Here is a 27,499-nt window from a genome sequence, read left to right as displayed (position 1 = left end):
CTTTCATGGACAATATTAGTAGGATAAAAATTAGTTTTGTAGTACATTGCAATTCTAATGACAATTCAAATTGACCATCAAGAAATATATGTACATTGCAAAATAGTCGGACATCTGTATGAACAATAAAAATGAGCACTCACTGTAGTAAAACAAGTACTGATATTGATAGGCAGGGAGAAAAAAAAAACAAAAAAAAAAACAGAAAAAGGGCGCCTTATTTATTTTCGTTATCAGATGCCTTAGCACTATAGTGACTAAAGGTATGCATGCCCAATTATTATTACTAACTGTTAAATCTGACACAAAAATTAATTAGAGTTTGAAGTGGAACTTGGAATTATTCATGAAAACTTAATTGGCGTCATGTCAGAGGTTCAGAAAGTCAAGGAAGAGGTTTTCAAGCTCTCAGCTGTGAAATCGCTCGATAACATGGTAAATGATTCGGATGCACTATTAGCAAGTCTTGAAGACCTGAAATCGGACATTGAAAAAGATAATGATATCAACTTTGATGAGGTGAAAATATCCGTTGATGAATGGGACAAGAATTCATTACAAAATGAGAAAAGGATACATCGTGCCTTAAGAAATTACGCATCAAAGATTGAGGAGATACCAACAGAGAATGTGGGGCCTATTTGCGAAAGTGTGGGAATTGATCGAAAGTTACAGAAGAGTACCATAGATCAGGTGATTGCGGAGGATTTGTTGTATAAAGGGGAGTTTAAAATCAGCGAGCAGTTATGCAGGGACAAAGATGAGGAAACATTTGCAAATACGGAGAAGCAATTTAAAAGATTGGCATTCTTGACTGATGAAATTCAGAAGAACTCAAACATAAATCCTGCAATTAAATGGGCGGAGGAGAACTTGACAGAATTGACACGAATAGGATCGGATTTACCATTTCGTCTTCAAGTGGCAGCATTTCTTACTCTTCTCTGTACTGGAAATCGTGACAAATACAAGGCGCTTCAATATGCACAGAAAAACTTTCCAGAATACACGAATTCGAACTTGGAGGCCGTTCTAGATACGTTCAGTCTTATCATACGGCCGGATATTGAATCAAGCAAGCTTGAAAAAATGGCTGAGAGCATGAACGTATACATCATTGAGAAGCTCCGTAACGACTTTTGTGCTATAATAGCAAAGCCAGAACAGTCCCCGCTCTACAGTAGTGTAGCAGCAGGTTACATTGCCATACCAGCATTAAAAAAGTATCAGGCGATATCACAAATGACAGGAAAGTTGAACTGGACGGAATCAGACGAGTTACCGGTGGCAGTTCGACTTCCGAAGTGGCTCAGATTCCACCCTACATATATTTGCCCAATTTCGAAAAGAGAGATTGGAAAAAACGGTGAGGAAGCAATAGTTCTTGACTGTGGTCATATTATTTCCTGTTCCGCATATCGTAATCTGTTGGGGTCTAGGAGCGACGGTAGTGCAGTAAAATGCCCATATTGCCCGAAGTTATCGTATAATGCGTGTGAAGGAGTCTTTGTAAATATCTGAAGGGGAGTCAAATATAAATAGTAAGTATAAGATTTCTAATTAGCATTAGTAGATATGATATGCTATGATACTGTATTTTATGATATGAGATACTCTGAAAAAGAAAATTTTTTTCAGGACTATATTTTTCAAATAGTTACTAAACCAATTTCTGTTTCAACATTGTGTACCTCTATTTGGCCCCTACAAGTTCAAAGGCTTTCTTTATACATTAAACTGGATATACATATCAATATGCTGGAAAAACTCAGTAGAAAGGAGCGGAAGAGACGGAGAGTGGAGGAAGATAGTTCAAGTTCGGAATCATCATCTTCTGAAATATCAGAACTTGAAGAAGATATCAATGACGAGGAACAGGAAGCAGAAGCTAATACTAATATTTCTGAACTTGACACTACAAATGTGAAGGATGATACTGTCGGGGAAACTGTGAAATCATCATTAAAAGACATACAGGCAACCCGGAAAAGTATAAGAAAGATCGAGGATCAATTTCCAGATATGAAGAAGCTGGAGATGGAAGTGGATGCTGGAGGGGACCCTAGTAAGATGAGAGATATTAACGGGAAGATAGATGAAACGAGAGAGAGGCTTCTAACTGAATACTTGGCAAAGATACTACCTTCATATGGAGATGACTTAATCCAGCTTCGAAGTAAGCCAGATTTCCATGGAGAGAGCTCAATCCGTATGATTGCAGAACTCTTGAAGACGAGTGGTAATATATTTGATGATGAGACATTAAGAGCAGTCGTTGGAAAGGATATATGATGATACTGTCCTAGATACTCAACAACTATCAAATTATACCAAGGCATCTGCGAACCGGTGCAAGGATGCAAAACAAAGGATAGGAATGGGCAGAATAAGACAGGAACAGCAGCGATTGAGAAATGATGCATCTTTTGCCTCACATCATGGATTGTCCAATTGCTTCACTTTATTAGCAGTAATGACATCGGAAAGCCAATCTAGATCTGCATGAGGGCTTTTTTTAGGTCCCATCCGATTTTTTTAATTTTTAACTTTTTTATTTTTTTCTCCCTCAGATGTGTTTAGTCGAGGTCACACAAACCAAAATGGTGGAGGGGCTGAGCCATCAATGGCCAATGATGATTGGTTCATTCTACACATGAAGACTCCGAGATCATTTACAAATTAATTGACATGACAAGAAATCCTCAAATATGGGCAACTTGCTGATATAACGGTACAGGTACCTTGTTATCGATTTATTAGCATATATCTATGTCAGGCAGGGAGTGAAGAAGGGAGTAGCTAAAAATAAGAAAAAAAAATAGAAGGAGGATAATTACGCGCGATGGCCAAGAATGCACATACAATTCATACCGTACGAAGCTGAAAACTTACATACATGGCAATGAATAGCCGGCAATTGAAGATCTCCAATCCTCGGCCAAATAAAAACTAAAGGTATATAATATAGATTCTAATATCCAGACTTTGATAGCTAGGAAATCGTAGTTAACATAATTATACTAATTGGAAAATAGGCAAATGTGTGATGTACAAGTGCCACTAGTGGGCTTTAGTGCAGCACATGGAAAAAGTAGACAATAACGAGTACGCGGCAAGTTGCTGTTTAAACAATCTTGGGGAAAAACCTCAAGGTTTCTGGTACAATAAAAAAAAGTACCCATCTACAGGAGCTACTATTTATACCATACAATTCCCCAGCCCCCAAAACCTGACTTTGGAATTAAGGTTTCTGCTATTAGATCTCGATCTTGCCATTTTTTTTGCATTTTATCTTCCTATTTGAAGGGCAGGGAAATAACATCGGGGAAATTAAAAAGGAATCTGCATTTGCATAGATACATTCGCATAGGCATCAGTAATTAATTATATCAATCGGCATGTTACCAATACTTACGCTTTTATCACTTGTGCTGTCTGGGTGTTTGGCACACCCTGCACCAGTAGCATCTCCAGGATATCTAAAGATCGATGCATACAAGTACAGAGGATCTACACCGGAAAGTGCAGAACTAGGAGCTGAGCCTTACGTGCTTCAGAAAAGAAACACAGATGGCTCATTGGAGATGACATTGATGAATGAAGAGACATACTACCAGGCAGAAATAGAACTCGGGTCAAATAAGCAGAAGGTCGGTGTGCTTGTTGATACAGGATCGTCTGATTTGTGGGTCATCTCATCCAATAATACTGGATGTAACTCGGACGAGTCTAGTGGAGTGAGTGCTTATGGTGGATACTCCACGGTGTACGAAACAGAATCTGCATATTCCGCGGTGATGAGCGAGATGAGCGAGATGGGAGGCATGGGTGGCGGAGCGTACACTACCACGATGTGGTTTAAAGGTGTTGCACCTTGGCAGATTCGCAATATGAATGCCATTAGCAACAGCAGTGACGTTGAAGTCATGAAGGAAAATAAGGACACAAGTGGAACTGCGACGCAGAATTCGATGAATGCAGTTATGTCGAGTGATGATCCCGAGTCGACACTTGATTGCAATGCGGAGGGAACGTTTGATTCGAGTGAATCATCGAGTTTCAAGTCCAATGGCACATCTTTTTCAATCGAGTATGCCGATTCGACGTTTGCAAAGGGAACATGGGGACACGACACGGTTGTTATAAACGACCAGGCGGTGAAGTCCCTCTCATTTGCCGTGTGCGATGACACAGACAACAAATTGGGTGTTCTGGGTATTGGATTAATGGGATTGGAGACAACTTATGGAGGATCGAGCTCAGGATCTGCAAGCAGCATGTACATGTACGAAAATCTTCCCGCAAAGCTCAAGAGTGACGGCATAACCAAGAGTATTTCTTACTCTATTTACTTGAACGATACCTCGTCGAGCAAGGCAAGCGTGTTATTCGGAGCTGTTGACCACAGCAAGTACCAGGGAACGTTGAACTTGTTCCCGATTATCAACTCGGTTGCCAGCTACGGCTACAAAAACCCGATCCGGTTGGAGATAACGTTGAGTTCGTTCACAGTTGGTTCATACACGGAAAACGAGGAAGTCAAAGTTGCACAGGGCGAGGCAGCAGCACTTCTTGACACCGGTACTACTCTAACGTACATTCCAAGTGATGTTCTTAAGAGGCTAGTCAGCGCTGTCAGTGCAAAGTACAATGCCAACATTGGATACTACATGAAGTGTAGCGACGGCGATAATTACTACGTCACGCTTAATTTCCAGGGTGTCGACTTCCGCTTTTCACTTTCGTCTTTCATGATCTCCTTGACTACCAGCGATGGATCCACATCCTCATATTGTGTCATTGGCTTCCGTTCAAGCGATGATGAATCCTTCACCTTGGGTGATACTTTTCTCCGCAATGTGTACTTTGCTGCCGATCTCGAAAACTACCAGATTGGTATGGCTATGGCGGACTTTGACTCCAATACTGAAGACATCGATCTCATCGAAAGCTCCATCCCATCTGCCAAGTCTGTTGCCTCGTGGTCTGCTACATATGGCCAGAGTGCAACCGTACTCAGTACCGTGCCTGCATCAACAAAGGCTGTGACATATTCAAAACCTACTGGCAATAATGCAGGTGAAGTGTCTGGTGCTACTGGCACTGCCGACTCTCAGGCCTCATCATCTGATTCTCCCGCATCTACAGTTACGACATCTTCTGGCAGCTCATCTTCAGGCTCATCTTCAGGCTCATCTTCAGGTTCGAAGAATGCAGCAGTCACGGCAGTTGGAACAACCCGAATGACAATAATACTGTCGCTGGTTGGAACACTTCTTACTCTATTTTTGTAACTTCGTTCTGCACAGTGTGATATTTTTGTTTTGTATCACTAGACGCGATAATTTGTTTATATATTAATCGAATAAAGCTATTTTGCTTATCGGCAAGCGTAAAAGATAAACTTGTGGTGCAGGGGATTCCGTAGACCTGTAGCTATATATATATATATATATATATATACATACGGCGGTTTCTATTGTAATTCGTTACATACAGGCTTATCGGCTCACACAGGAAAACAAATGAAAGCAATAAACAAGAAACGAAAGCTGGCAACTCAAAGAATATTGTCTCAGTTGTCGATGCTTAGTAAACATAGTGTAATTAATAGTAATAATCTACTTGATTACATTATTTTATTGTCATTGCGATGATTCTTTCAGCTCAATCCTGTAATTGGCTGGCGGTTGCTAAGAAAAAAAAAAAAAATCGTTCCGCGAGCTGAACTGCATGCATTCAGCGCTATACGATAAACGAGATTTTTTCCACAAATTAGACTCGGTGAAAGTTCAACTGTAAAATTTTAAGGTAGCCAGAAGGGAGGCTGGTGGTCTGCAGAATAGGGCAATAGTACGCATCAGGATGCGTGATGAATAGAAAAACACAATAGTAACATAACCTTCCATTAAGCTGTACACAGAAGGAAATTGTGCACATATCTACAATGATACAATCTATTTATGCAGCTGTTACGGAATATTTATTTTTGTAGCTAAGTCAAGGAAGGGCCAGTGTAAAATTAGATTTGTGGACCAAAAACGGCTCTTCTTATTCTAAGCGCGAGATTTCAGCATTCGGAAAGAAAAGGGAAGGAAACATTGGTGCACATCCAGCTTCTTAATTCCACTGCGGGATAAATCGAAGTCGCATTGGTGGGAGGGAGCCCAGCTTTTTTTCGATTCTTGCAATTATTTTATTTTTTCTTGTATTTCGTGCTTCCTCCTATTTTCCTCGTGCCGTTAATTCTCGGATGTATAAAAAGTGTAGCGATTCCAGTTGGCTTTCGCACTGTAGACCCTGAAATAAAATTATTCGGTCACAGTAAAGCCCGGAAGAACCAAGCCCCACCGCTCATTTTTCACCCTTAACCAGGAATTTAGCAGCAGAGAAAAGCACATAGAACGTCAGAAAGATGTCAACGGAACCAGAACACATTGCTCTTGCACCAAAGCATTTCAAGCAAGATAAGGATTTTGCGGATGCTTTGCATGGCAAGGATGCAGCAGAGACAGGAGGTCTTTCGGCATTGGCCCACAAGAATAAGAAGGCCGATAAGGAGGCACTAGATGGATATTTCAAGCACTGGAACGGGAAGACAGACAAGGAGGCAGAAAAGGAGAGATTGGAAGATTACTCGAGTTTGACCAAGCATTACTACAACTTGGTCACTGACTTCTACGAATACGGTTGGGGATCCTCCTTCCACTTTAGCACTTTCTACAAGGGAGAGCCTTTTGGTCAATCGATAGCCCGTCATGAGCACTACTTGGCTTTGAAGATGGGTCTCAATGAGAACATGAAAGTCTTGGATGTTGGATGTGGTGTTGGAGGCCCAGCCAGAGAAATCTGCCGTTTTACCGGTTGCAAGATTGTTGGTCTCAATAACAACGACTACCAGGTGGAAAGAGCCAACCACTACTCTAAGGTTTACGGAATGGAGGACAAGCTTCAATTCGTCAAGGGAGATTTCATGCAGATGGACTTTGAGCCGGAAACCTTTGATGCTGCTTACGCAATCGAGGCAACCGTTCATGCTCCTGTTTTAGAAGGTGTTTACGGTGAAATCTACAAGAGTTTGAAACCTGGTGGAGTTTTCGGTGTTTACGAGTGGGTCATGACTGACAATTACGACGAGAAAAACCCAGAGCACAGGAAAATTGCTTATGGTATCGAGAAAGGTGATGGTATTCCAAAAATGTACAAGAGAGAAGTTGCAGAGAAGGCCTTGAAGAAGGTTGGATTCGAGATTACATACCAGCGCGATGTTGCCGAGAACAACAACCAGATCCCATGGTATTATCCTTTGACTGGAGAGTGGAAGTATGTCCAGAGCGTCAAGGATCTATTGACATTCTTCAGGACCTCGTATCTTGGAAGAAAGATCACTTCCGGTATGGTTGGAATGATGGAGAGCTTTGGAATTGCACCAAAGGACTCGACAAAGGTTACTGATGCCTTGGAAGATGCTGCCGTGTACTTGGTGGAAGGAGGTAGAAAGAAATTGTTCACCCCAATGATGCTCTATATCTGCAAGAAGCCAGAGAACTCCAATTAAAGCCGGTGGCTAGCTTTACTCGACAAACCTCTTCTTTAATTTATTGTATATACGGGCTGTGTACTTATTTACTTACTTTGCTGTTAGTTATTCCCAGTATAGACGAAGAGTAATAACATTACGCCGCATTGAATGGATTTTGAACAGCTGGAATAGACTAATGTGGAGAAGAAAAATCTATTGTGGGGGAGTAATTAGAAAAGACGAAATCATAGTACAGACGGCAAAAGCAAAGCAAGCAAAACAACAAAAAAAAAAGGCAAGTGCGTAGTTTCAACTGTCGATCCAATCAACTAAAAGCCAGGCAGAGCCAGCAGCCAATGAACCGACAAGAATCATCTGGAGGCCTTCACTTAAACATGTGGCAAATCCGACCTCCGAACCCATCGATATTCTAGCTTTGAAGAAGCCAAACCAGAACAAAGTTATGAGCATCACAACAACGGAAATTGTGAGGCCGGTACCCACAGTATTGGAGAAGAAATAGGGCACAAGCGGTATAAAGCCGCCAAAGAAGTACCCAGAACCAATAGTTAGAGCTGACGTAAGCTGACGATTCTCAGCAGGCTCCTCAAGGCCTCTTCCGTATCGGATGATGAAATCAATCATCAACTTTGGGTTTGAGCTGAGATCGTTTATGAGCATATCGGCAGTGTCGATGCTGCCACCCATATTTATAATAATTTCCTGTAATTCACCCGCCATGATTTCCGGATCGTCAAAATAAAGCTGTCTCTCTCTTCCCACCTGTGCATCATAGTACTGAGATTCTGATTTAGCTGCGAGGTATCCGCCTAGACCCATAGAGATTGCACCAGAAACCAACTCCGCCATACCACCGGTAATAACCAATTTGGAATTTCCAAGAGATGAAAGACCTGCCGTTAATGCAAATGGAACCGTCAATCCGTCCGATAAACCAATAATCAAGTCACTCATTACTCTGGGGTCCACCTTGCCGAATATCCCCAGTGATGATGACGATTCATCACACTTATCTCCAAATTTACTAGATGCATTGGCATTTGTTGACGATACAGATGGCGTACTGGAAACATATAAGGTGTCAACAACATTAACTGTTGAAGTGTGCCCTGAATGACTGCCATCTTCCCGGGTATTTATATTTGATGCTGAAGTATTAGGCGAAACAATTAACGGATCATGCTCATGGTCAGAGGCATTGCTAGCATTACCAGATGACTTCACCTTATCTGCAAATGTGGTAATTAAGCCTGTTATAGCCTTCTTTGTAGCCACCAAGGACATGTTTGTGTAATAAATAGCGTGCCTGGCTGCACAGATGTTTACCTTTGCAGTTTTAAGTTAGTGTTAAAAATACACAACTCTTTAATATGAATGCTGAATGGAACAGGGCTTGCCCTGAACTGAATGTGAGGCAAGGCAAATAACTGCAGGTTATTCAAGGTTAAAATGCACAAAAAAGTCAGTAACACGAGGAAAAACTATAGCAACTCTTGGTCGATGTGTGTGTTAAAAGAAGATGCGTTCAATTTCTGGATATTTGGATGCTTAGAGGAAGGAAAAAGAAGTAAGTACCAAAACTGAAATATGTGGAATAAATAATTAATTATCTAGACTAGATCCAGTCGGCACAGTTCCATAACAAATCCGACTAAAACAGATCAGGAGCAAAACATTTTCTCTTCTCCTTATTTAAATTTTTTTGTTATCCTTTGTAAGGCTGAGGGGAAAACTTATAGACATAAAGAAAAATAGAATGGAAATTACCGAAATGGAAAATAGACCGGTTGGCAGATTGTTAGCTGGATGTGCCAAAGGAGCGAATAGTATTGCGGAAAAATGTAATCCTATAAAGAAGGATACCAGCGCGCGACTGGACAAAGCACGTGATTCAAGTCACGCGACAGCTTTTAAACAAAAAATGCGGCCATTTGATGTCGGTTTTAAAACGGGAGCTTTATAGTATGAAAGAAAAGAAAAGTTACTGGGAACGAGAACTAGAAAAATAGCGGCTAAAGGGTGGTATACCAAAAAATGACTCAAATACTTATGCATTATGTACACTTTGAAGAGGATAAGATGGGTAAGGTATAATATAAGAGACGGACAGTCAAAAATACTAGGGATTGGCAATTAGATCCTTAAGCTAATTCAGATATAAATGTAAGAGCTTGGAAATATGGTGGCACAGTTTTACTCTTAAGTCGAGAATTGTTTGCATTCTTACTACATGAGCAAGCTACATAACCAAGGCAACAAAGAGTGCACTGACAAATAATCCCCAGTACTCGCAAAGGATAGGCGGAAACAAATGCGGATGGAATTACTCACAATAAGGCAGAAAAAAAATAGCAATTCGAAAAGAAGGGCATAGTATATCAATGTAACAGAGTACATTGCTTGGGAGCGTGGAAGGCACCGATACAAAGCATGTGGGAATAACAAATAAATAATTCTGCATTTTTCCCTTCCAAGTGCCACATATCTCAACATACAGAATTAATAGGCACTTTTGTTTGCCACAGAGAAATTTAAGCGCCGTAACGAGAAAAAAAATGTTAACGTCGAGAGGTATTTTTCCTCCATTTTTTGTTTCACATTTAAGCCGTTTAGGCTCCTTAGAAATTTCGGAAGTGCTTCGTGCAGGGTAAGGATTCGTATTAATTTCTGATCAAAATAGGTTGAACTAGTTGCTTGATGAGCAGACGGGACGATTATGTATAAAACATGTAATTCCTTAGAAGAAGATCACGGCTTAATATAATACGTGTAGTAACTAAGATGTATAATAGGACTAACCAAATACTTCCCGCGCCTGCTTTTTTATAGGGTATGAAAGCGGCATTTAAAATAGAGAGAGACCGATTAAGGAAGTTGGGGAGAGCAGATTGGAACAAGCAAAACAAACATGTGGATCTCAAATTCAGGAGAAATAAATATTATTAGGTGAAATGGTCCGCAATCAGCACACCAATGAGATGTTACTTTTTGTTAGTGCTGTAACCAGCCCACAGACCACCAAAAAAAAAAAATTCGGAATCTTTTTTTTTTTTTTTCGTAACCCAGGACATACCATTTTGCTCCTGTGACCTGTAGTGGCTATGACTACATTCTTTTTCCTACATTCTCAAAATTTGTTTTTTCTGGAAGTTCTGCGTCCTTATCTGGCAGCGATAACGGCAAGAGAGCGAACTTTATCCCTTGGCCTCCTATTGTTTACACGATGGGCGACAGATACACTTTAACTATATATATCCTAAGGAAAAAAAAAAAAACTGTCGGTTTACTTTTTTTTGTTTTATGATTCATATTTAAAATAACAACATATTCTTATCCTGTATTTTCCCCCCTTTACATCTCTTTGAAGTAGACTGGTGTCAGTTTAACTTTATATATTTCTCAAACTTAAAAAACACATCTCTGGCTAATACTAAATCAGTGATTTGCCACCGTATACATATTACAAACCATCAACTAGAATTCACAAATCCATTTGATCACTTGAGTTTGCCTCCGGACCAAAAAAAGACCCAAGCAACTATTTGATAATCAAACATGAAGGTTATCATCAAGCTTAATAACGAACAGATTTTCCACGTCACAGTGCCCGATAATTCTACAGTGGAGGATCTCAAAATTGCTTCACTAGTGGCGCTGCCCCCTAAAGTTGGCTTATCAAGGCATACAGCAAAGCTTTGGTATTCCGGTGAGAAGATGGAATTCACAAGTACTTTAAAGAGTTATGGAATTACTTCCGACTCGAATTCAACAGTGTACTTAACAGCTGGCAGCAAACCTGTTGTTGATGTTGTGGATTCAGAACACTTGCAAAGCCAGTTAAGTTCGGAGTCTGCTGTGTCTTGCATTTCTCAGGGTGAATCAGACCAGGAACACACTATACGGCACACCAGAAAGAAGTCCAGATCGAAGTCAAAGTCAAAGGGCAAGAATAGATGCTCATTTGGCACATGTCATGCTACCGCTTTGAGATTGACAGGCGAATGTCAATTCTGCAAAGGCCGGTTTTGCTCCAAGCATAGACTTCTTGAGAAACACAACTGTAAGGGATTGAAAACATGCAAGGACAAGTGCTTTGAGAGGAATGCGTTGAAGCTCCGTAAAGAACAGACTGTTGCCTCCAAAGTTTAGATTTCTCTATATGTGGTGCAGTTTGTCTACTCTTTGCTGTCTTAATGAACGCTGCTGATGTTTCTTTTGCAAGAACGACTCCTCATAGACCTTTTTTTTAAGATGGCACTCGAGACAAACATGTGTTTTTTTCTCCTGGTGGACTCACTGTCATTCTCTCTTTATTTTTCTTTTCAATATCATGCTGCGTTTTGGTGTTTTTGTTGTTGTTTGCTTTACTTCTTCGGATTGTTCTGGGTTCCCTTGTGCTATACATTTATTTTTCTTACTGTTCTCCGTTTTTACGATAGGATGTACAATAACACTATTCTTCATCGTATAGACACCTTTTTTATTTTCTCTCTTCTTTTTATCTCTCACCAATATAAATTAACTCATATTTACACGTCATAGTATATCATTGGCTTTCAAAGCCTGCTCAACCGCTTCCTGGACATTATCGGCTATTCCGAAGTTTGGCTTAGGAAGTGAGGGGTCAACGACAAAATCTCCATCTCTGTAAACACCAGTTCTCACCAATATGGTATTCCATCCATAGTCATTACCTCCCTTAATATCGCTTCTTGGATTATCACCCACCATGTAGATATTCTTGAACGGAGAATTGATTGGCGGATCATTAAGCTCAGGTAGGCAGGCGTCAGTGTTCACATCACCAGTTTGGAGCTTATGTCTCCAGTCTATAAGAATATGATGTGCGTAATCATACGAAACTCTAAATGGCTTTCCAAGTACCGTTGATTGCAACTTAACGCCGTCATTTGTTTTAGCATACAAAGCCTCAATGGCAGTTCTGACGGCACCCTGGCCAAGGCGCGGTAACTTAAAGTCATTTGCCCAATAAAGGTCATCATTCGAAAAGATGATCGGAATGGATGGCTTCGCTTTACCCGTTATCCGCTTTGTTCCAAGCTGGCCAAATTCCGAATTCAGCAAGTCGATGATGATTTGAATATCTGAGAATAATTCCCGTGGGTCGTTGAAAACCATAATGGAGTCAATCGGCTCATTGCAAGATGGATCATCCACACTGACTTTAGCCTCATTTGGCGGAATACTCCACTCCTGAATCTCCCTTTTAGTGTATCGATGATATGGACAAATACTTGGATTGGCTCTTATAATATCAACCGGTCTTAGCACCTCTTGAAATCCGTAATGCTTGGCAACAGCACGCGATTTGTCAGCAGGACCTCCTACCACCAAAACACGGTGATGCTTTGTGATAAGGGTCCTTAGTGGAGTATGCGATTGAATGATCTGATTCTGGTTAATTGGATGCTTTTCGAGATGCAAGAGCTTGTTCAAGTATGCTACACGATCAGCTTCCAAAACTCCACCTCCATTTGTCAAAAGAACAAACGGTATTTTATTGGCTGAAAGAAAGCTTAAAGCCTCAGTTGCCTCCTTGATAGGGTGCTTTCCTCTAATAAGAACCCCATCAATGTCAAATGCAAAACCTATGTCTTCCTTTTTCACTTGTTTTGGTGCCTTCGGCTTCTTTGTTGTGTAAAATCTATAACTGTTGGCCAATACTGCTTGGTGAATAAAATTATGTCTTAATGCTGGCCGTAGTCCATTAATTAAACCAGAACGAACACCCAGCATTGTTGATTGAGTGAATGTATCTAATATTGCGTCTATCCTTTGTCTATGATTTGGAATGATGATTTGATATTGCGGAAATACTTTATTCAACTAATAAATTGATGTGGCACAAAACGAATCCTAATGGGCTCGAATGAGGTGAGGCACCGCTTAAAAAAAAAGAATAAGCACCGACGACTCCAATAGACGCGTCTATATTTGAAGAAGAAAAACTGCCAGTTCGCTCTTTCTCTCCGCTAGATGCTACTGGACAAACCTACTTGTCATCTTTTCACATTCTTTCTTCTTCCTTTGGAATTCCGTAATTTTTCCAGAACAAGACTTTGCCATATTGCTCAGATTGATGTAGAGTATGATAAAATACATTTTAAATCAGTTTCCGTCTTCTGTGCAACACCTTTCTAGAATCCAGATCTCCGGAGAACTTTCCAGCAAAAATGCAAAATCCCGAAATCAGGCAAATTCAGGCAAATTTTATGCACCACTACACCATATTACGACGGAGTCTACGGAGTTTAAAATTTTATAAAAGCGCGGGGTGCTCCATAGAATTTGTTGCTCGAGCAGGGGATCTTCTTATTCAACTTTTTTTATTTTCAGCTGTTTGTTTTCGTTTACCTCTCTCTGTTTCTGCTTTTTTGTGGCAATTCATTGCAGTATATATTAGATTTAAAACAAAGTTATTAGAATGCTCGGTGCTATAAAGTCTAGAGTACCAACTGGTGCAAGACGAGCTATTCTTTCTTCGTTGACTCATAATAACGGAATCAAGCGGAACACTGCAATAGCAGCATCTATAAGTTGCATGAGACCATATAGCAATGTACAAACTTCATTACTTCGATCAAATGTGTCAGATAAACAGGCAGCATTGATTTTGGATGGGGTTCGGGCAAAACCTAAGCTTATGGCATTACCTTTAATTTCAACAAGGCAGTTTTCCACATCTCGACCATCAAGAATCGAGATGAAGATGAATCCAAAGCAAGCTGAACCAGCATTGAAAAAATATGGTACAGATCTGACAGAGTTGGCTAAGCAGGGAAAATTGGACCCTGTGATTGGCCGAGATGATGAGATCAGGAGAACAATTCAGATTCTATCGAGAAGGACAAAGAACAATCCAGTTCTTATAGGTAATGCCGGTACGGGTAAGACGGCAATTATTGAGGGATTAGCTCAAAGAATCACAAAAGGCGAAGTTCCGGAATCGATGAAAGATAAAAAGGTGATAGCATTGGACTTGGGATCCTTGATTTCCGGTGCAAAGTATCGTGGTGAGTTTGAGGAGAGATTAAAGCAGGTTTTAAAAGAGGTCAACGAAAGGGTGATATTGTTCATTGATGAGTTGCATGTGCTTTTGGGCTTGGGAAAGAGCGAGGGATCAATTGATGCTTCAAATCTCTTGAAGCCAGCCTTGGCTCGCGGACAGCTTCAATGCTGTGGTGCCACTACTATTGATGAGTACAAGAAGTACATTGAGAAAGACACTACATTGGCCCGTCGTTTTCAGTCGATTCTTGTCAAGGAGCCTACAGTTGAAGATACAATTAGTATATTGAGAGGTTTGAAGGAGAAGTACGAAGTTCATCATGGTGTCAGAATTCAGGATAATGCACTTGTGACGGCTGCGGTTTACTCCAACAGATACATCACGGACAGATTCTTACCGGATAAGGCCATTGATTTGGTTGATGAGGCATGTTCAGCTTTGAGACTTCAGCACGAGTCGAAGCCAGACAGTATTCAGGAGTTGGACAGATCGATTATGACGATCAAGATCGAGTTGGAGTCGTTAAGAAAAGAGACGGATCCTGTCAGTAAGGAAAGAAGGGGAAAACTCGAGTCGATGTTGAAGTCGAAAAAGGAGCAGTTAGGCAGATTGACAAAGATCTGGGAATCGCAAAAGAAGGACCTTGAGGACATCAAGGAGTTGAAGAAGAAGCTGGAGCAATCGAGACACGAATTGGAGACTATGCAGAGAGAGGGTAACTTTGCAGAAGCTTCCAAGCTACAATATGCGACAATTCCATCGATGGAGAAGAAGTTGAATGATTTGGTGAAAAAGCAAGACTCTGCTGCAAAGAAAGATGATGGTGCAGGTCCTCTTCTACATGAATCTGTTACTTCAGATGATATAGCCATGGTCGTTTCGAGGGCTACTGGAATTCCAGTGCAAAATATGATGCGTGGAGAGAAGGATAAGTTGCTGTTTATGGAAAAAGCGTTGAGGAATCGCGTTATTGGTCAAGACGAAGCAATAACAGCCATTTCTGATGCCATCAGAATGCAGCGTGCGGGATTGATCAGCGAAAAACGTCCAATTGCATCCTTCATGTTCTTAGGTCCAACTGGTACTGGTAAGACTGAGCTTACAAAGGCCCTTTCTGAGTTCTTATTCGATGATGAGAATGCAATTATCAGATTCGACATGTCAGAATTCCAGGAAAAGCATTCCGTTATGAGGTTAATAGGTGCTCCACCATCGTATGTGGGTTACGAAGAAGGTGGTGAGTTGACTGAGCAGGTGAGAAGAAGACCTTATTCGGTTGTCTTGTTTGATGAGTTTGAGAAGGCACATCCAGACATTTCCAAGTTGCTTTTACAGGTGTTGGATGAAGGAACCTTGACCGATTCTCAAGGTAATCATGTCGATTTCCGTAATACTTTGATCATCATGACTTCGAACATTGGCCAAGATATAATGCTTTCGGATCATCCTGACAAGCAGAAGATCGAGGCCTTGTTAAAGAGTACTTATCCACCGGAGTTTATTAACAGAATTGACGATGTTGTGATTTTCAACAAGTTGTCACAGAAAGCTCTTAGAAGAATCGTCGACTTGAGGGTTAAGGAAATCCAACAGAGACTTGATGATAGGAGAATTGTACTAAAGCTTACAGACAAAGCTAAGGACTGGCTTGCACAAAATGGATACGAGCCTCAGTACGGTGCAAGACCTCTTAACAGATTAATTAAAAGAGCATTGTTGAATCCAATGTCAAAGATGATTCTCACTGGTGATATCAGAGATAATATGGAGGTGACTGTTCATGTTGAGAAGAACAAGTTGGCTCTGAAGGCTGAACCAAAAAAAAAGGAAAATGGTGACAGCGATGGAAAGAAGGATGAAAAGACTGCGGACAAGCCGAAAAACTGATAGATCGAGGTTCAGACTACAGTGTGCTAATTAATTAATACACCTGCATCGGTTCCTTTGCTGACTTTTAAATTTCCTGGTTGCAGCTCATAATATCAGACATTTTTATTTTTACTCTTTCTTTTGCTGTCCATTTTCTAAGTTTCAGCGGTGCTTGATTTTATCGTGTTTCTTTTGTAAATATCTGTGGTTTTTTATTTGCCTTCATTTAATACATGTAAATATTGGGTACATAATGTAAATAGAGATAATTAATTGCACTATGTGGTAGTGCCGAATGGCTCTGTCGTATTTTTTTTTTTCACTTTTTTTTTTTTTACTTTTTCCTCCACCTACAATAGGAGATGCCATTGAGGATTGGTGCCGGATAATTATAAAATTTCCCGTTGGAATAATATCGAGTTACTTTGTTAGACATCATCGCCTCCAAAGTGAACGGAGAAGTTTCAATAAGCGGATTGCCTTTCACCAATATTCAAAGTATGCGTAGAAATTCGACGTAAAAGCAAATTCAACTTGATGATTTTAAACCAGGTAAAGTAGGAGAAAAAGCTTTGAGTCTAGATGGAATTGACACTGTATTCAGGATCGTGTTCTTGTTTTATAGGGTCGAATATATTGTCTGAGTACGTTTTATTTTTCTGATGTTTCTACCTCACCAACCTTAGTAGTAAGCCATTTCTGCTTAACAATCGAAACGGTTTCTACTTTTTCCTTCACGTTTCTATTGTTAAGTTTTTCTTCAAAAAATTTTCAAAAATTTTTTTAAATCAATTAATTTCATTGTTGTAACGATTAGACTTTGCCGCTTTCGTTTGTAAAAAATTTTCTTCTATTGTTCATTCGAGATGTAGCGATTATCTATTTGACGACTGCAAAATAGTTTATAGGGGAATTGATGTGAAGCCAAGACGTTAAAAGCATCATATTCTTTTCCTTAAGTTAATTACCTAGGTGCAACATTGGTCCACTGGAGTGCTATCTACATATTCGAGAAGCTAGCCACTGAAAATTCACAAGCATGCCACGCTTAACAACTAGAAAGAGAGGATTGGCAGAATCGCAATCAAAGTCGAAGCAATCGACACACAACTTGAAGCGAAGAAGGATTTCGAAAGCAAAGTGTAAATCAAAGACGAAACAAAAGAACAAATCGAAGTCGAAGTCTAAAATCACGCTAAAGTTAAAGTTGTCGCCAAAACACAAGAAATCCTCCTATTCAAATATCGAACCATTATCACCAGAATTGTCCGAAGATGATGAAGGCCTGTTTGACGAGAACCAAGAAGAATCGGAGTTGAGTGATGTGACTTCAACTTCAGACTATGAAGAAAGTGCAGAATCTGGAAAATTAAGGGGAATCAAGATCGAGGAAGATGACAAACAGGGTAAGAAGAGATGCTCAAGACGCGACTTTAGATCTTGCTTCAATAATTTCTTCAAGCAAACGAACTGTGTTCCACATCCATCATCTCTCAGAATCGACGCAGACTCTGAAATAAGACTTCAGAAACAAAGGCAGATGATTGAGCTTGGAAGAAAAATGGAAGAAGATGAGAACAGCGATAATCTTTCTGACTTGAGTGATTGTCTAGAGATTTATGATGAATCTGACAAATCATTGGCCATAAAACGCGGTGGAGCTTACACAAGAAAGAGTCAGAAAGATCCGGAGCAGGTGAAAAAAACCTTGTCCGAAGTTCCAACTGGTTTGGAACCTGTGGATCATTTGATAAGACTTGCTAAGGAAATGGATGATACTGCAACCAGTACCGATCTGTTTGAACTTGAGCGCGGTTCAAGAACAGAAGTAAATGCATCACTTGACAAGTCTCTTGCTGATTACAGTTCAGATGATCTTTCACTGGATAGTGGAAATCAGCAGGATGAGGAAACATTCGATTCTTCATCTTTCAACAGAAACTCCAGCGATTGTGATCTCATTTCTCCTACATCTTCGTTCAAATTATTGGCAGATGAGACAAGCCAACCAGAATTTGCTTCATGCTACCCACTGGAGTTACCCCAGTATAACAAGCCTTCGATGATTCCAGAAACATCTATCAGGATTTCCGATTATCTTAAGATAGACGTGCCATCGGATGATTCCTCAATAAGTCTTGGACGCCGCCGTCACAACCTTGTTTTCCCATATAGATACAACAGCGATAATCTCAACTTGGCATGCCTGGATAACGTTGATGAACAGATGTGTGAGCCTAGACATGCCAGAGCTTTAAATAAAAGAGCTTTGTTTTATGGAAATTCAGAGGCCATGGTCAGTGACGGTAGACCGATCACGTTAAAGGACTTTTTAAATTGAAGGGACCCTATGTTGATACCTTATGAACTCATTGAAAACAATATGAATGCTGATGGATAATACTAATTTAGACTTAGGTCCCTTTTTTTCTTCTTCTTCTCTACATACTACCCGCAGGTAGTTCGCATCATTTACTTTTTACTGCTATATACTTACTTTGTACTCTTCTTCTATCTTAATGTACATTCTTTTATTATTTTAAATCTTCTTTATTTCCCTGTCATGTATCTAAATTCTCTTCAATGCTTCAAATCTCTTCTTGAGATCATCCATGTCATCTCCCTTTTTGCTTTGGTTTTTGTCATTCTTGTCATTACCATTTACACTTTTGTTCTCGTCCTCCTTCTCAGCTATATCACCATCCGAATCATCATCACTCGAATTACTTTCATCTTTGTACAACCCCTCCCCATATAAATCAATCTTGTATGTGTCACAAAACTCTTTCAGGTACATTTCTGTCAACTCATCGACATTATCTTCTGTACATTTCTTTCTGAAGTCTTCATCCGCTTTTGACGTTTCATCCAACCCATAATTTTGGACAGCCTCTTCATAATACAATTTACCGTATTTATTGATGAGAAGAGTCACAAGCTTCTTAAATTCCTTGATGTTCACGTAATTTGAGGCAAACATCATCTTTCTTGCTAACTTATTCACAGTTTCATCACCTCCTTGAATTTCCTCATTCTTCCTGTCATGTCTCACACTTAACAATCTGTTCAATTTCGAAAGCATTAATTCACAATCAACTACAAGGATTTCGTAAATATCTGCCGTGTTATCATCGTTGACTAGTTTTGAAATCCGTATCTTGATAAGTAAAAGTCCTCTGTCGAATTTTGGCCCTTTGGTACCAGCCAAACTTTTTAAATCCTTTGAAACAGACCCTAAGGCCATTTTGTTCAAAGTTCTTGTCTTATTGGCTTTAAATCGAAGCTTTGACGACGTCATCTTAAGTGCCGTTTTAAATAAGATCTGTAAGAATGTGCAGTTAGTAATAAGTTCATTCAGTATCAACACATCTTGATCAAACTTACTTCTTCAGATAGGGGCATTTTGTCAATTGTGTTTTATACGATATTGTTACCGTTAATGGTAGTAGTATTTATCAAGTACAGCAGGTTTCTATTAGTACACTATCACTTCTAGATATTAAATCATGATAAGCTCTGACCGTTAAATTGCGAATGACAAAAAAATAAAAATAAAAATAAAATAAAAAAAAGTTACTTACAATTCTACTTAAGCCGCGCGCAGCACGTTTCTCCTCATTTTTTTCTTCTACTACATCATCTTTCTAATATACACTATTGGTATTGAAAGTAATATAATGCTCACCTAAGCTTAATTCCCAGATGATACAGCACCATTGTAAATGTCGATAAAATAAAGGTATAACCCATAAGAACAAGAATTCCAGACCAGTCTGAGGAATCTAATGTATCATAACTCATGTTGATAACACCAGTTAAGAGATTGGCAACCAAGAAAAGAACCAAACTGTTATTATTGACAGCCGTCAGAGCACTAGGAACGGATACAGAAGGATCAATAACACTCAAATCGGTGTTTTTTGGCTTTTTGGCAGATGTTTTATCGTCAACATACTGGACTTTAACATCTCCCCAGACAAAGTTTTCAATGAGTTTGTAGCAAAGCAAAAAGGTACTATTATAAGCCGAGACCCAGAGAACGTAAAGCATGTTGGTCATTCTTCTAGAAACGCCGTATTTATAGCATTTGTCACCCAGTAAGTATAAGACATGATATAGAAGTGATATGAGAGTAAGTCCTTGAACGGGGGTAAAGGTGAAATCACAGCTCTTTTTTCCCGATTTATGATAAGCCATCAAATCCTCACGCGAGCTAGTCATTTTAGTAAGATTGTGTGGTGTTGGAACCACAGTTAAAATCATCGATCCTAAAGCAAGACCGTTAAGACAAATGCAGAAGTATCCGATCAATGAGAAGATACCTTCCTTATTATCGGATAGAAAATCCACTCTTGGGCTCGAGATAATATACCGCATCAATCCTCTATTGGTAAGGATGTATTCGTATGTAGTACCAATTGTGAGACTTAAAATTAATGGAGAAACCTTCAAGATTATTGGGGAGAGAAGATTAGTAAGGGGTGGAAGACATCCCAAAGTGAAAAAGAAATTCCAATATTTGCCATATTCAGTAACGTGCTCCTGATAGTTGAAATATTTCACACTCAACAATCTGAAAACACCCAGTCCAAGAATAGGAAGAGATCCTTTGATTGCGCGGAAAAGATTCCTGAAATATGAATATTTTCCAAGGAAATGCTGGCGAAGATAAGCTCTGGCAGTAATAACTCCCATTGAAAATGCAAATGATCCCACTCCCAAATCCATCAAGCTAGTACCCCAAGTTTCCACTTTTGCGAATCTTCTGGGAAAGATTGGAAAATCCACGGCAAGAATGCAAATACACGTAAGAATCATCATTTGAGACCTGTATATCGTGATGTATGATTTAAATGGAAGATATTCCTTCACTGTAAGTGTTTTAAAATTGATCCTAATAACCCTTTGAACATACTTTTTTGATTTCGATGTCAGCAAAATGAAAACAGCAGGAATTATGATTAAGAATGTCAAGAGCGCGATGTTATTCGCATATATAGTCACTGCCAATAACAAGTTGTTCCAGTTAAGTAAAAAATCAAGCAATTGGCTGAGTACCGACCGTGGATTCTCAAATAAATTTGTTCTTTTCTTGATGATGCACCAGATCAAGTATGAAACTGCCGATATAGATGTGACCACATACACATCTGTAATTGTACCCCCGGTGAGTCCAGTTACAAATGCCTCTTTCCTCTCTTTCAAGCCGTCCATTCTTAGAAGTATATCCCGACAATCTTTGAGAATTTCAGGCTTTCCAAAAATATAAAATGTAATGAGAAAGCGTACGGCCAACTTGTACAAGTAACAGTCTGTAAGAATAAAGGTTGAAAAAAAAATGAAATAGAAGAACGACAGGGTGTACACGAATTCTTGCACGTCGATCGACCCGCAGATATAATCACGACTGGAATGTGCGGGCAGTGCAGAAATCGGGTAAAGAAAAAAGTAGTAACAATACGAATAAGTAATAAAAAGCTCGATAGCGCGATCACCGTCAATCCTGGAGGTTGGAAATAATAGCCCGATAATCACAGGATTAGTTGTTGAGTAGAGTTTAGAAGTTTTTACGCACAGAAATTTCTCTCGTTACTATATCCAGATAAGAGATGGTGGAAACTGAACTGGAGTAAATTGAAAAGAAGGAAAAAAGAAAGAATTGAATTTAAAGGATGGATCAGTTAGAACAATATTACAGAGATCAGATGGATGAGTTTCATGCACTTAAGGCAATTTATCCAGATATCTTGGTTGATTTGACTCCGAAGACATCTGCATGGAACCAGAAGCCTCATCCGAAGTTTGAGATCACACTTTCATCCGACAGTGAAAAAGAGCCGGTGTTATCATTGCTAGTAAGTGTAGAATTTACCGCAACATATCCTCAATCAGCACCTATCATTAAGTTTAAAGAGCCCAAGAACATCATGGGCTCGCAGATGGACAGCATAAAGCGGCAATGTAATCAGATATTGAAGGACGAAAAGGGGCAGCCGGCAATATATTCTATAACTTCGACAATTCAAGAGTACATAGATGAAATACAGGAAAGTGCCAGGACAGAGTCTTTGGAGGAGGAGCGCGTGAATCGGCTTGAGTTGGAAAAACGGAGGCTGGAACAGAAGCAGAAGAGAGAAGAGCAGGAATTTGAACAGGAAAGGGCCAAAGAACAGGAAATGCTCGATCATATGGTTGAAAGAGAGCTGAAAAGAAGAAATAATGAGGGAAGACCGGGCTCTTCCGACCAATCAGTTAAAGAAAGCTCCACAATTACGACAGACGATGAATCGCTTGTCCCCACACAGGAGGAGCTTCAAAGTGCCGGGTCGTACTACTACATATTCGATAAACCGATCAGAGTGGAAATGCAGTATGTACAATTTCAGTTTAGAACAGTGACCGGGTTTGTTCCAATCCAGCCGACGGGTCTTTTGAAGGCGATTTCCAAGCAGTTCATTGTGAGGCCGTACGTAAGGAAGGGGTCGGCGTCGGATAAACTTCTCCGGTCGGCAGAACTTAAGCGAAAGGTCTCCAATAGGGCACATGGCCATGCTGGGCATGACCTAAGGAAGAATATGGAGTATCTGTTGACTGAGGTGGAGCTAACAAACCCATTCTGGAACACCTCGCATGGCAAAAAGATGATGCTTACATTAGAGAAGGAGTTGCAGGCAGTAATGAGGTTGAAGCACGAGAATATCGACCAGGTATACGCATTTAGCATTGAGAAGTTGCAGGTGAACCCAGAGGGAAATATCACGATGAGAAACTCATCCTCTAGAAAGGTGTCGAAGAAGATTGTGGCAAAGGATGCGGACATGACCATCTGGAAAATACGGATTCTTAGTGGCTACTGCCAATCGTTAGGGTCACTTCTTTCGACGGTGGCATTTGTTAACATTAACACTGCCCGGGAGTGGGCCATCCAGCTTCTTGAGAGTCTGGAATACTTGCACAAGAATGGTCTTATGCACAGATGCATCACCTTGGACTCTATATTGATGGCTGAGCATGGGGGATGAGGACATCCACACCAAAGCTCTCATCCACTTTTTACGGATACACTCTGCTGAATATGCTCCACATGTATCCGAACGACGAGACGAAAGACGCTTTTGATGTTGGAATTGACGATGATGAGGATCTGATTCCGTTTGGAACAAATGGTTGGACTGCACCGGAAAGAATAGACCCGAAAGTTCCGTCGAGGTTCTTAAAGCCCCAGCGGAAAACAGACGTCTGGGATATTGGAGTTGCATTTTTGCAGACGGTACTGGGTGCCGATGTGATATACCAGTTTGGCAATCCGTCTGATTTTCTTGTCGACTGCGTCAACTTGGACGATAGTCTTCGCAGCTTTTTAGAGAATATTTTCCAGGTGAAGCTGAGGAAGAGACCAGATCCGTTAGAACTACTTCCGGCGAAGTTTCTTCGTCTCAATCTGGATGTATCCCCTCTCGCTGGACTCCGTGACACATCTTATGACAATGCTGATGCTAATAGGGGCAGTATAGGCTCTTCACGCGAGCTTTCGATGGGTGTTGTGCGAGACTCGGGAGCCAAAAGTGTCTCTGGATTCTCGGATATCTCGAATGAGCCTGTGATCATGATTCCGGCTCAACGGAAACCAGTGGTACGATATAAACGAGACTCGTTTGGTGCTTCCAACTTTGCATCTGAACGAAAAACAACTTCACGTTATGCACAGGACTTTGATGAAGTTGGCATACTAGGAAAAGGTGGTTTTGGGGAGGTGGTGAAGGCTCGAAACAAGTTGGATGGCCGGTTTTATGCGATCAAGAAGATCCGCCACACGGAGGACAAGTTGGCCAAGATTATGAATGAGGTGATGCTTTTGGCACGCCTTAACCACCAGTATGTGGTCCGGTACTATGCGGCATGGTTAGAGGACGACTATGCGTATGATGCAGACAACGAGAATGCAATCGAGAGTTTCGATGAGGACACCGATGAGTACGAAAGTGTGGATACCGATAGTGTCGATGATGAGGACACAACTCCGTCTCTTGTTCCTCCCGCAAGGCCAAATGCTAACACGAACACAAACAGTCAAAGTTTCACGGACTTCATCTCGAGCTCGATGAACCCGGAGTTGAATTTTGACTTTTCCGATACCAGTGAGGATGAGAATGAGGATGAGAATGGGAAAAGTCACAATGAAGGTGAGGAGGAGGATCAGAATGATAGCAGTACTGAGTACTCTGGCAGCTCAAGTCAGGACATTGCTACAACTTCAGAAACAGAGGAGTCTAGTGAGGACCCGTTTACCTTTGGTTCACAAAGCGACGACTCTGCAGGATACACTATTGGTGCAAGGGAGAAAAGCAACAGGACCATTATCCAGCCAAGGCGAACAAAGAAGAGAAGTGTTCTATTTATCCAAATGGAGTACTGTGAGAACCGCACGCTCTTTGATCTCATACAGCAGGGACTTCCGGATGATCCCGATAATTACTGGAGAATCCTACGGCAAATCCTCGAGGCACTAAGCCATATTCATGCACAGGGAATTATTCACAGGGACTTGAAGCCAATGAATATTTTCATCGACCGCAGCAACAATGTTAAGGTTGGTGACTTTGGCTTGGCCAAAAATATGCACAACACGGCAACTGCTGCTAAAGTCCCGGAGGCTGATAGATCCAATGAGGATTTAACTTCAAACATAGGAACCACGCTTTATATTGCAACGGAGGTTTTGAATGGAAGCGGTACATACAACGAGAAGGTGGATCTATACTCGCTTGGTATCATCTTTTTCGAGATGGTGTATAAGCTCAAGACGTCAATGGAGCGGTACAATGCGATCAAGAATCTAAGGACCCCTGAAATCGTCTTTCCAGTTGATTTTGACTCCAAGCGCTTGGCCACTGAGAAGAAAATCATAAGGATGTTGCTAAATCACAACCAGGAGAAAAGACCATCGGCAAAGCAGTTGCTGCAAAGTGGATTGATCCGTGTTCAGCAGCAGGATGATCTCATGAAGGAGGCTTTGAATGCATTAGTGGATCCTTCCTCGTCCTGGCATCACCAGGCTAGAAACATCCTCTTTTCACAGCCGTACAGTTTTGCACGTGACTTGCTTTTTGGCGATTATACACAGGATACAAACTCGGATGTGACGGAGTACTTGCTTCACAGCACGATTGAAAAGCAGATCTCCAAGGTGTTTGAAACGCATGGGGCCGTGAAGTTCTACGATAACAACTCGATTCTTTTCCCCAAGACGCCACTTTACGACGAAAGCTACCAGGTGTACGATGTTTTGGATAGAGCAGGCTCTGTTTTGCAGCTTCCGTACGATCTCACTCTTCCAATGGCAAGATTGCTTGGAAGGAGAAAGCTTGAAGTCCATAAGATGTTTCGAATTGAGTATGTTTATCGCTCCAGAGCAAACGATGAAGGCTCGGGTCCGATCAAGTTCAGAGAGGCGGACTTTGACATCGTGAATCATTCAACCGATGCACCCGAGTACATTCCGTTTTCGGATGCTGAGTGCATAAAGGCCATAGATGAGATCGTGTGCATCTTCCCGTTCATCAGAAAGTGCAACGTGAAGATAATCCTCAACCACTGCAATCTCATGGAAACCATACTTGAGCATTGTGGAATTGAAGGGGCACAAAAGCTTATGGTGGCACGTATTCTATCTGAAGTGGGCTACAGCCGAACCATGAAGGATGCTACATCCACATTAAAGGAGGAGTTGAACATACCGTCGACCGTGTTGAATGAGTTAGTCCAGTTTCAGTTCTGCTCACCACTTGACGTAGTGCGTGCGAAAATACACAAGCTCATGCTGGACAGCCCGTTGCTAAGCAGAATTGACAGCGCCTTAAACTATATTGCGAGGGTTGTGAGGTACTTGAAGCTTTTCCAGATCGATCTAGCGATTGAGGTTTGTCCATTCAGCGGATATAATGCGTCGTTTTATCGCGGTGGATTAATGTTCACGGCAATCTACGAGGATAAGGCAAGATCAATACTTTGTGCCGGTGGAAGATACACGCATTTGATTGGCTCATTGGCCCGCAACAAGTCTCCACGCACGTTACCAACTGCTGTAGGAATGCGTTTGGCTTGGGACTTCTTTTACAATTCGATGAAGAAGTACATCAGTGCCATAAGGCACCACAGAGGAAAGAAGAAGAAGCACTTGGACAAACAGCTGAGGCTCGCATGGAACCCACGTGAGTGTAAGATTCTTATTGGAACGTTTTCTGTTGCTGCCTTGAAAGAGGTCATACCTTACCTGTTGAACTACATGTGGTCTTATGGCATTAGTGCCGATGTCACCAAGAACTGCCTTACCACTGACGATATGATGGCAGAGGCTGTGAAATGCAACGTGAAGTATTTGCTAATCGTGAAGGCCCAAACAACGCTGCAGTTGTTGCTCAGACAAGGTCGCAGTGGCTCATCCAAGTATAAGCCACTCAGATTGAAGAACTTGGATGCTTCTCGGGATTTCGATGTTGATTTGAAAGGTTTGATGAAGATAATTAAAAGTGAAACTACCGGACTTGCCGACACTGAGGCCTCGAATGAGTCGGATGAGCAGATTCCTGACGGTACTGAGCATAAGGACAGCTCCGAAAATATCAGAAACCCTAACCAGAAAGTGATCGTGGTGGCCAATCATGCTACAAATGCCAATAAAAAGAGCAACCGTAAAGAGAAATGGGTCATTGTTGAAGATGCTCTAAAGGCAACCGGTGGCCTGCTTTCGATCCTTGGAGATGCCCCTATATTTACCATAGAGGCGAGGGAAGAAGTGTTAGATATGATCTCGATAACTTCGCTAGACCAACCTGAAGAATGGAAAAGAAGAGTTGGAGGTGTTTCCAGTGCTACTCCTCGATCTTTTGTCAGCAACATCTACAATGCTTTGGCCAAAGAGGCAGCCAGGGGAACCAAGTGGGGGATTGTTTACGGTGGGCCCAAGACTCAGAAGGTCTGTATAGTTGATCTACAGAGGTAGATGTGTAAGTAATTGTGGGTATGTATTTAATTATGGATACGCAATAAACCGATAA

General features: G+C 40.9%; 13 protein-coding genes across 13 annotated transcripts; 9 read left to right on the top strand and 4 right to left on the bottom strand.

Moving 5' to 3' along the window:
* Positions 1 to 366: 366 nt before the first annotated feature.
* On the top strand, positions 367 to 1,521 carry BRETT_003847 (uncharacterized protein; the record flags this gene model as incomplete). Its single annotated transcript, XM_041282350.1, has 1 exon — positions 367 to 1,521. The coding sequence occupies one exon, from the start codon at positions 367 to 369 to the stop codon at positions 1,519 to 1,521; it is 1,155 nt and encodes a 384-aa protein (XP_041136189.1).
* A 234-nt stretch (positions 1,522 to 1,755) lies between these two features.
* Positions 1,756 to 2,292, top strand: BRETT_003846 (uncharacterized protein; the record flags this gene model as incomplete). The annotated part of the gene is made up of 1 exon (XM_041282349.1): positions 1,756 to 2,292. The coding sequence occupies one exon, from the start codon at positions 1,756 to 1,758 to the stop codon at positions 2,290 to 2,292; it is 537 nt and encodes a 178-aa protein (XP_041136188.1).
* Positions 2,293 to 3,398: 1,106 nt separating this feature from the next.
* Positions 3,399 to 5,294, top strand: BRETT_003845 (uncharacterized protein; the record flags this gene model as incomplete). Its single annotated transcript, XM_041282348.1, has 1 exon — positions 3,399 to 5,294. One exon carries the CDS (start codon positions 3,399 to 3,401, stop codon positions 5,292 to 5,294), a length of 1,896 nt encoding a protein of 631 aa, XP_041136187.1.
* Positions 5,295 to 6,415: 1,121 nt separating this feature from the next.
* Positions 6,416 to 7,558, top strand: ERG6 (Delta(24)-sterol C-methyltransferase; the record flags this gene model as incomplete). Its single annotated transcript, XM_041282347.1, has 1 exon — positions 6,416 to 7,558. The coding sequence occupies one exon, from the start codon at positions 6,416 to 6,418 to the stop codon at positions 7,556 to 7,558; it is 1,143 nt and encodes a 380-aa protein (XP_041136186.1).
* Positions 7,559 to 7,831: 273 nt separating this feature from the next.
* BRETT_003843 (uncharacterized protein) lies at positions 7,832 to 8,827 on the bottom strand (the record flags this gene model as incomplete). Its single annotated transcript, XM_041282346.1, has 1 exon — positions 7,832 to 8,827. The coding sequence occupies one exon, from the start codon at positions 8,825 to 8,827 to the stop codon at positions 7,832 to 7,834; it is 996 nt and encodes a 331-aa protein (XP_041136185.1).
* Positions 8,828 to 11,098: 2,271 nt separating this feature from the next.
* BRETT_003842 (uncharacterized protein) lies at positions 11,099 to 11,692 on the top strand (the record flags this gene model as incomplete). Its single annotated transcript, XM_041282345.1, has 1 exon — positions 11,099 to 11,692. One exon carries the CDS (start codon positions 11,099 to 11,101, stop codon positions 11,690 to 11,692), a length of 594 nt encoding a protein of 197 aa, XP_041136184.1.
* Positions 11,693 to 12,079: 387 nt separating this feature from the next.
* Positions 12,080 to 13,300, bottom strand: BRETT_003841 (uncharacterized protein; the record flags this gene model as incomplete). The annotated part of the gene is made up of 1 exon (XM_041282344.1): positions 12,080 to 13,300. One exon carries the CDS (start codon positions 13,298 to 13,300, stop codon positions 12,080 to 12,082), a length of 1,221 nt encoding a protein of 406 aa, XP_041136183.1.
* Positions 13,301 to 13,988: 688 nt separating this feature from the next.
* On the top strand, positions 13,989 to 16,460 carry BRETT_003840 (uncharacterized protein; the record flags this gene model as incomplete). The annotated part of the gene is made up of 1 exon (XM_041282343.1): positions 13,989 to 16,460. One exon carries the CDS (start codon positions 13,989 to 13,991, stop codon positions 16,458 to 16,460), a length of 2,472 nt encoding a protein of 823 aa, XP_041136182.1.
* A 1,021-nt stretch (positions 16,461 to 17,481) lies between these two features.
* BRETT_003839 (uncharacterized protein) lies at positions 17,482 to 18,783 on the top strand (the record flags this gene model as incomplete). Its single annotated transcript, XM_041282342.1, has 1 exon — positions 17,482 to 18,783. The coding sequence occupies one exon, from the start codon at positions 17,482 to 17,484 to the stop codon at positions 18,781 to 18,783; it is 1,302 nt and encodes a 433-aa protein (XP_041136181.1).
* Positions 18,784 to 19,011: 228 nt separating this feature from the next.
* Positions 19,012 to 19,740, bottom strand: BRETT_003838 (uncharacterized protein; the record flags this gene model as incomplete). The annotated part of the gene is made up of 1 exon (XM_041282341.1): positions 19,012 to 19,740. The coding sequence occupies one exon, from the start codon at positions 19,738 to 19,740 to the stop codon at positions 19,012 to 19,014; it is 729 nt and encodes a 242-aa protein (XP_041136180.1).
* Positions 19,741 to 20,123: 383 nt separating this feature from the next.
* BRETT_003837 (uncharacterized protein) lies at positions 20,124 to 21,656 on the bottom strand (the record flags this gene model as incomplete). Its single annotated transcript, XM_041282340.1, has 1 exon — positions 20,124 to 21,656. One exon carries the CDS (start codon positions 21,654 to 21,656, stop codon positions 20,124 to 20,126), a length of 1,533 nt encoding a protein of 510 aa, XP_041136179.1.
* Positions 21,657 to 22,114: 458 nt separating this feature from the next.
* BRETT_003836 (uncharacterized protein) lies at positions 22,115 to 23,464 on the top strand (the record flags this gene model as incomplete). Its single annotated transcript, XM_041282339.1, has 1 exon — positions 22,115 to 23,464. The coding sequence occupies one exon, from the start codon at positions 22,115 to 22,117 to the stop codon at positions 23,462 to 23,464; it is 1,350 nt and encodes a 449-aa protein (XP_041136178.1).
* Positions 23,465 to 23,526: 62 nt separating this feature from the next.
* Positions 23,527 to 27,444, top strand: BRETT_003835 (uncharacterized protein; the record flags this gene model as incomplete). The annotated part of the gene is made up of 1 exon (XM_041282338.1): positions 23,527 to 27,444. One exon carries the CDS (start codon positions 23,527 to 23,529, stop codon positions 27,442 to 27,444), a length of 3,918 nt encoding a protein of 1,305 aa, XP_041136177.1.
* Between the last annotated feature and the right edge of the window lie 55 nt (positions 27,445 to 27,499).

Source organism: Brettanomyces bruxellensis, chromosome 6 (genome assembly GCF_011074885.1).
Source record: "Brettanomyces bruxellensis chromosome 6, complete sequence".
NCBI lineage: Eukaryota > Fungi > Ascomycota > Pichiomycetes > Pichiales > Pichiaceae > Brettanomyces > Brettanomyces bruxellensis.
This window is presented reverse-complemented; position numbering and strand designations above follow the sequence as displayed.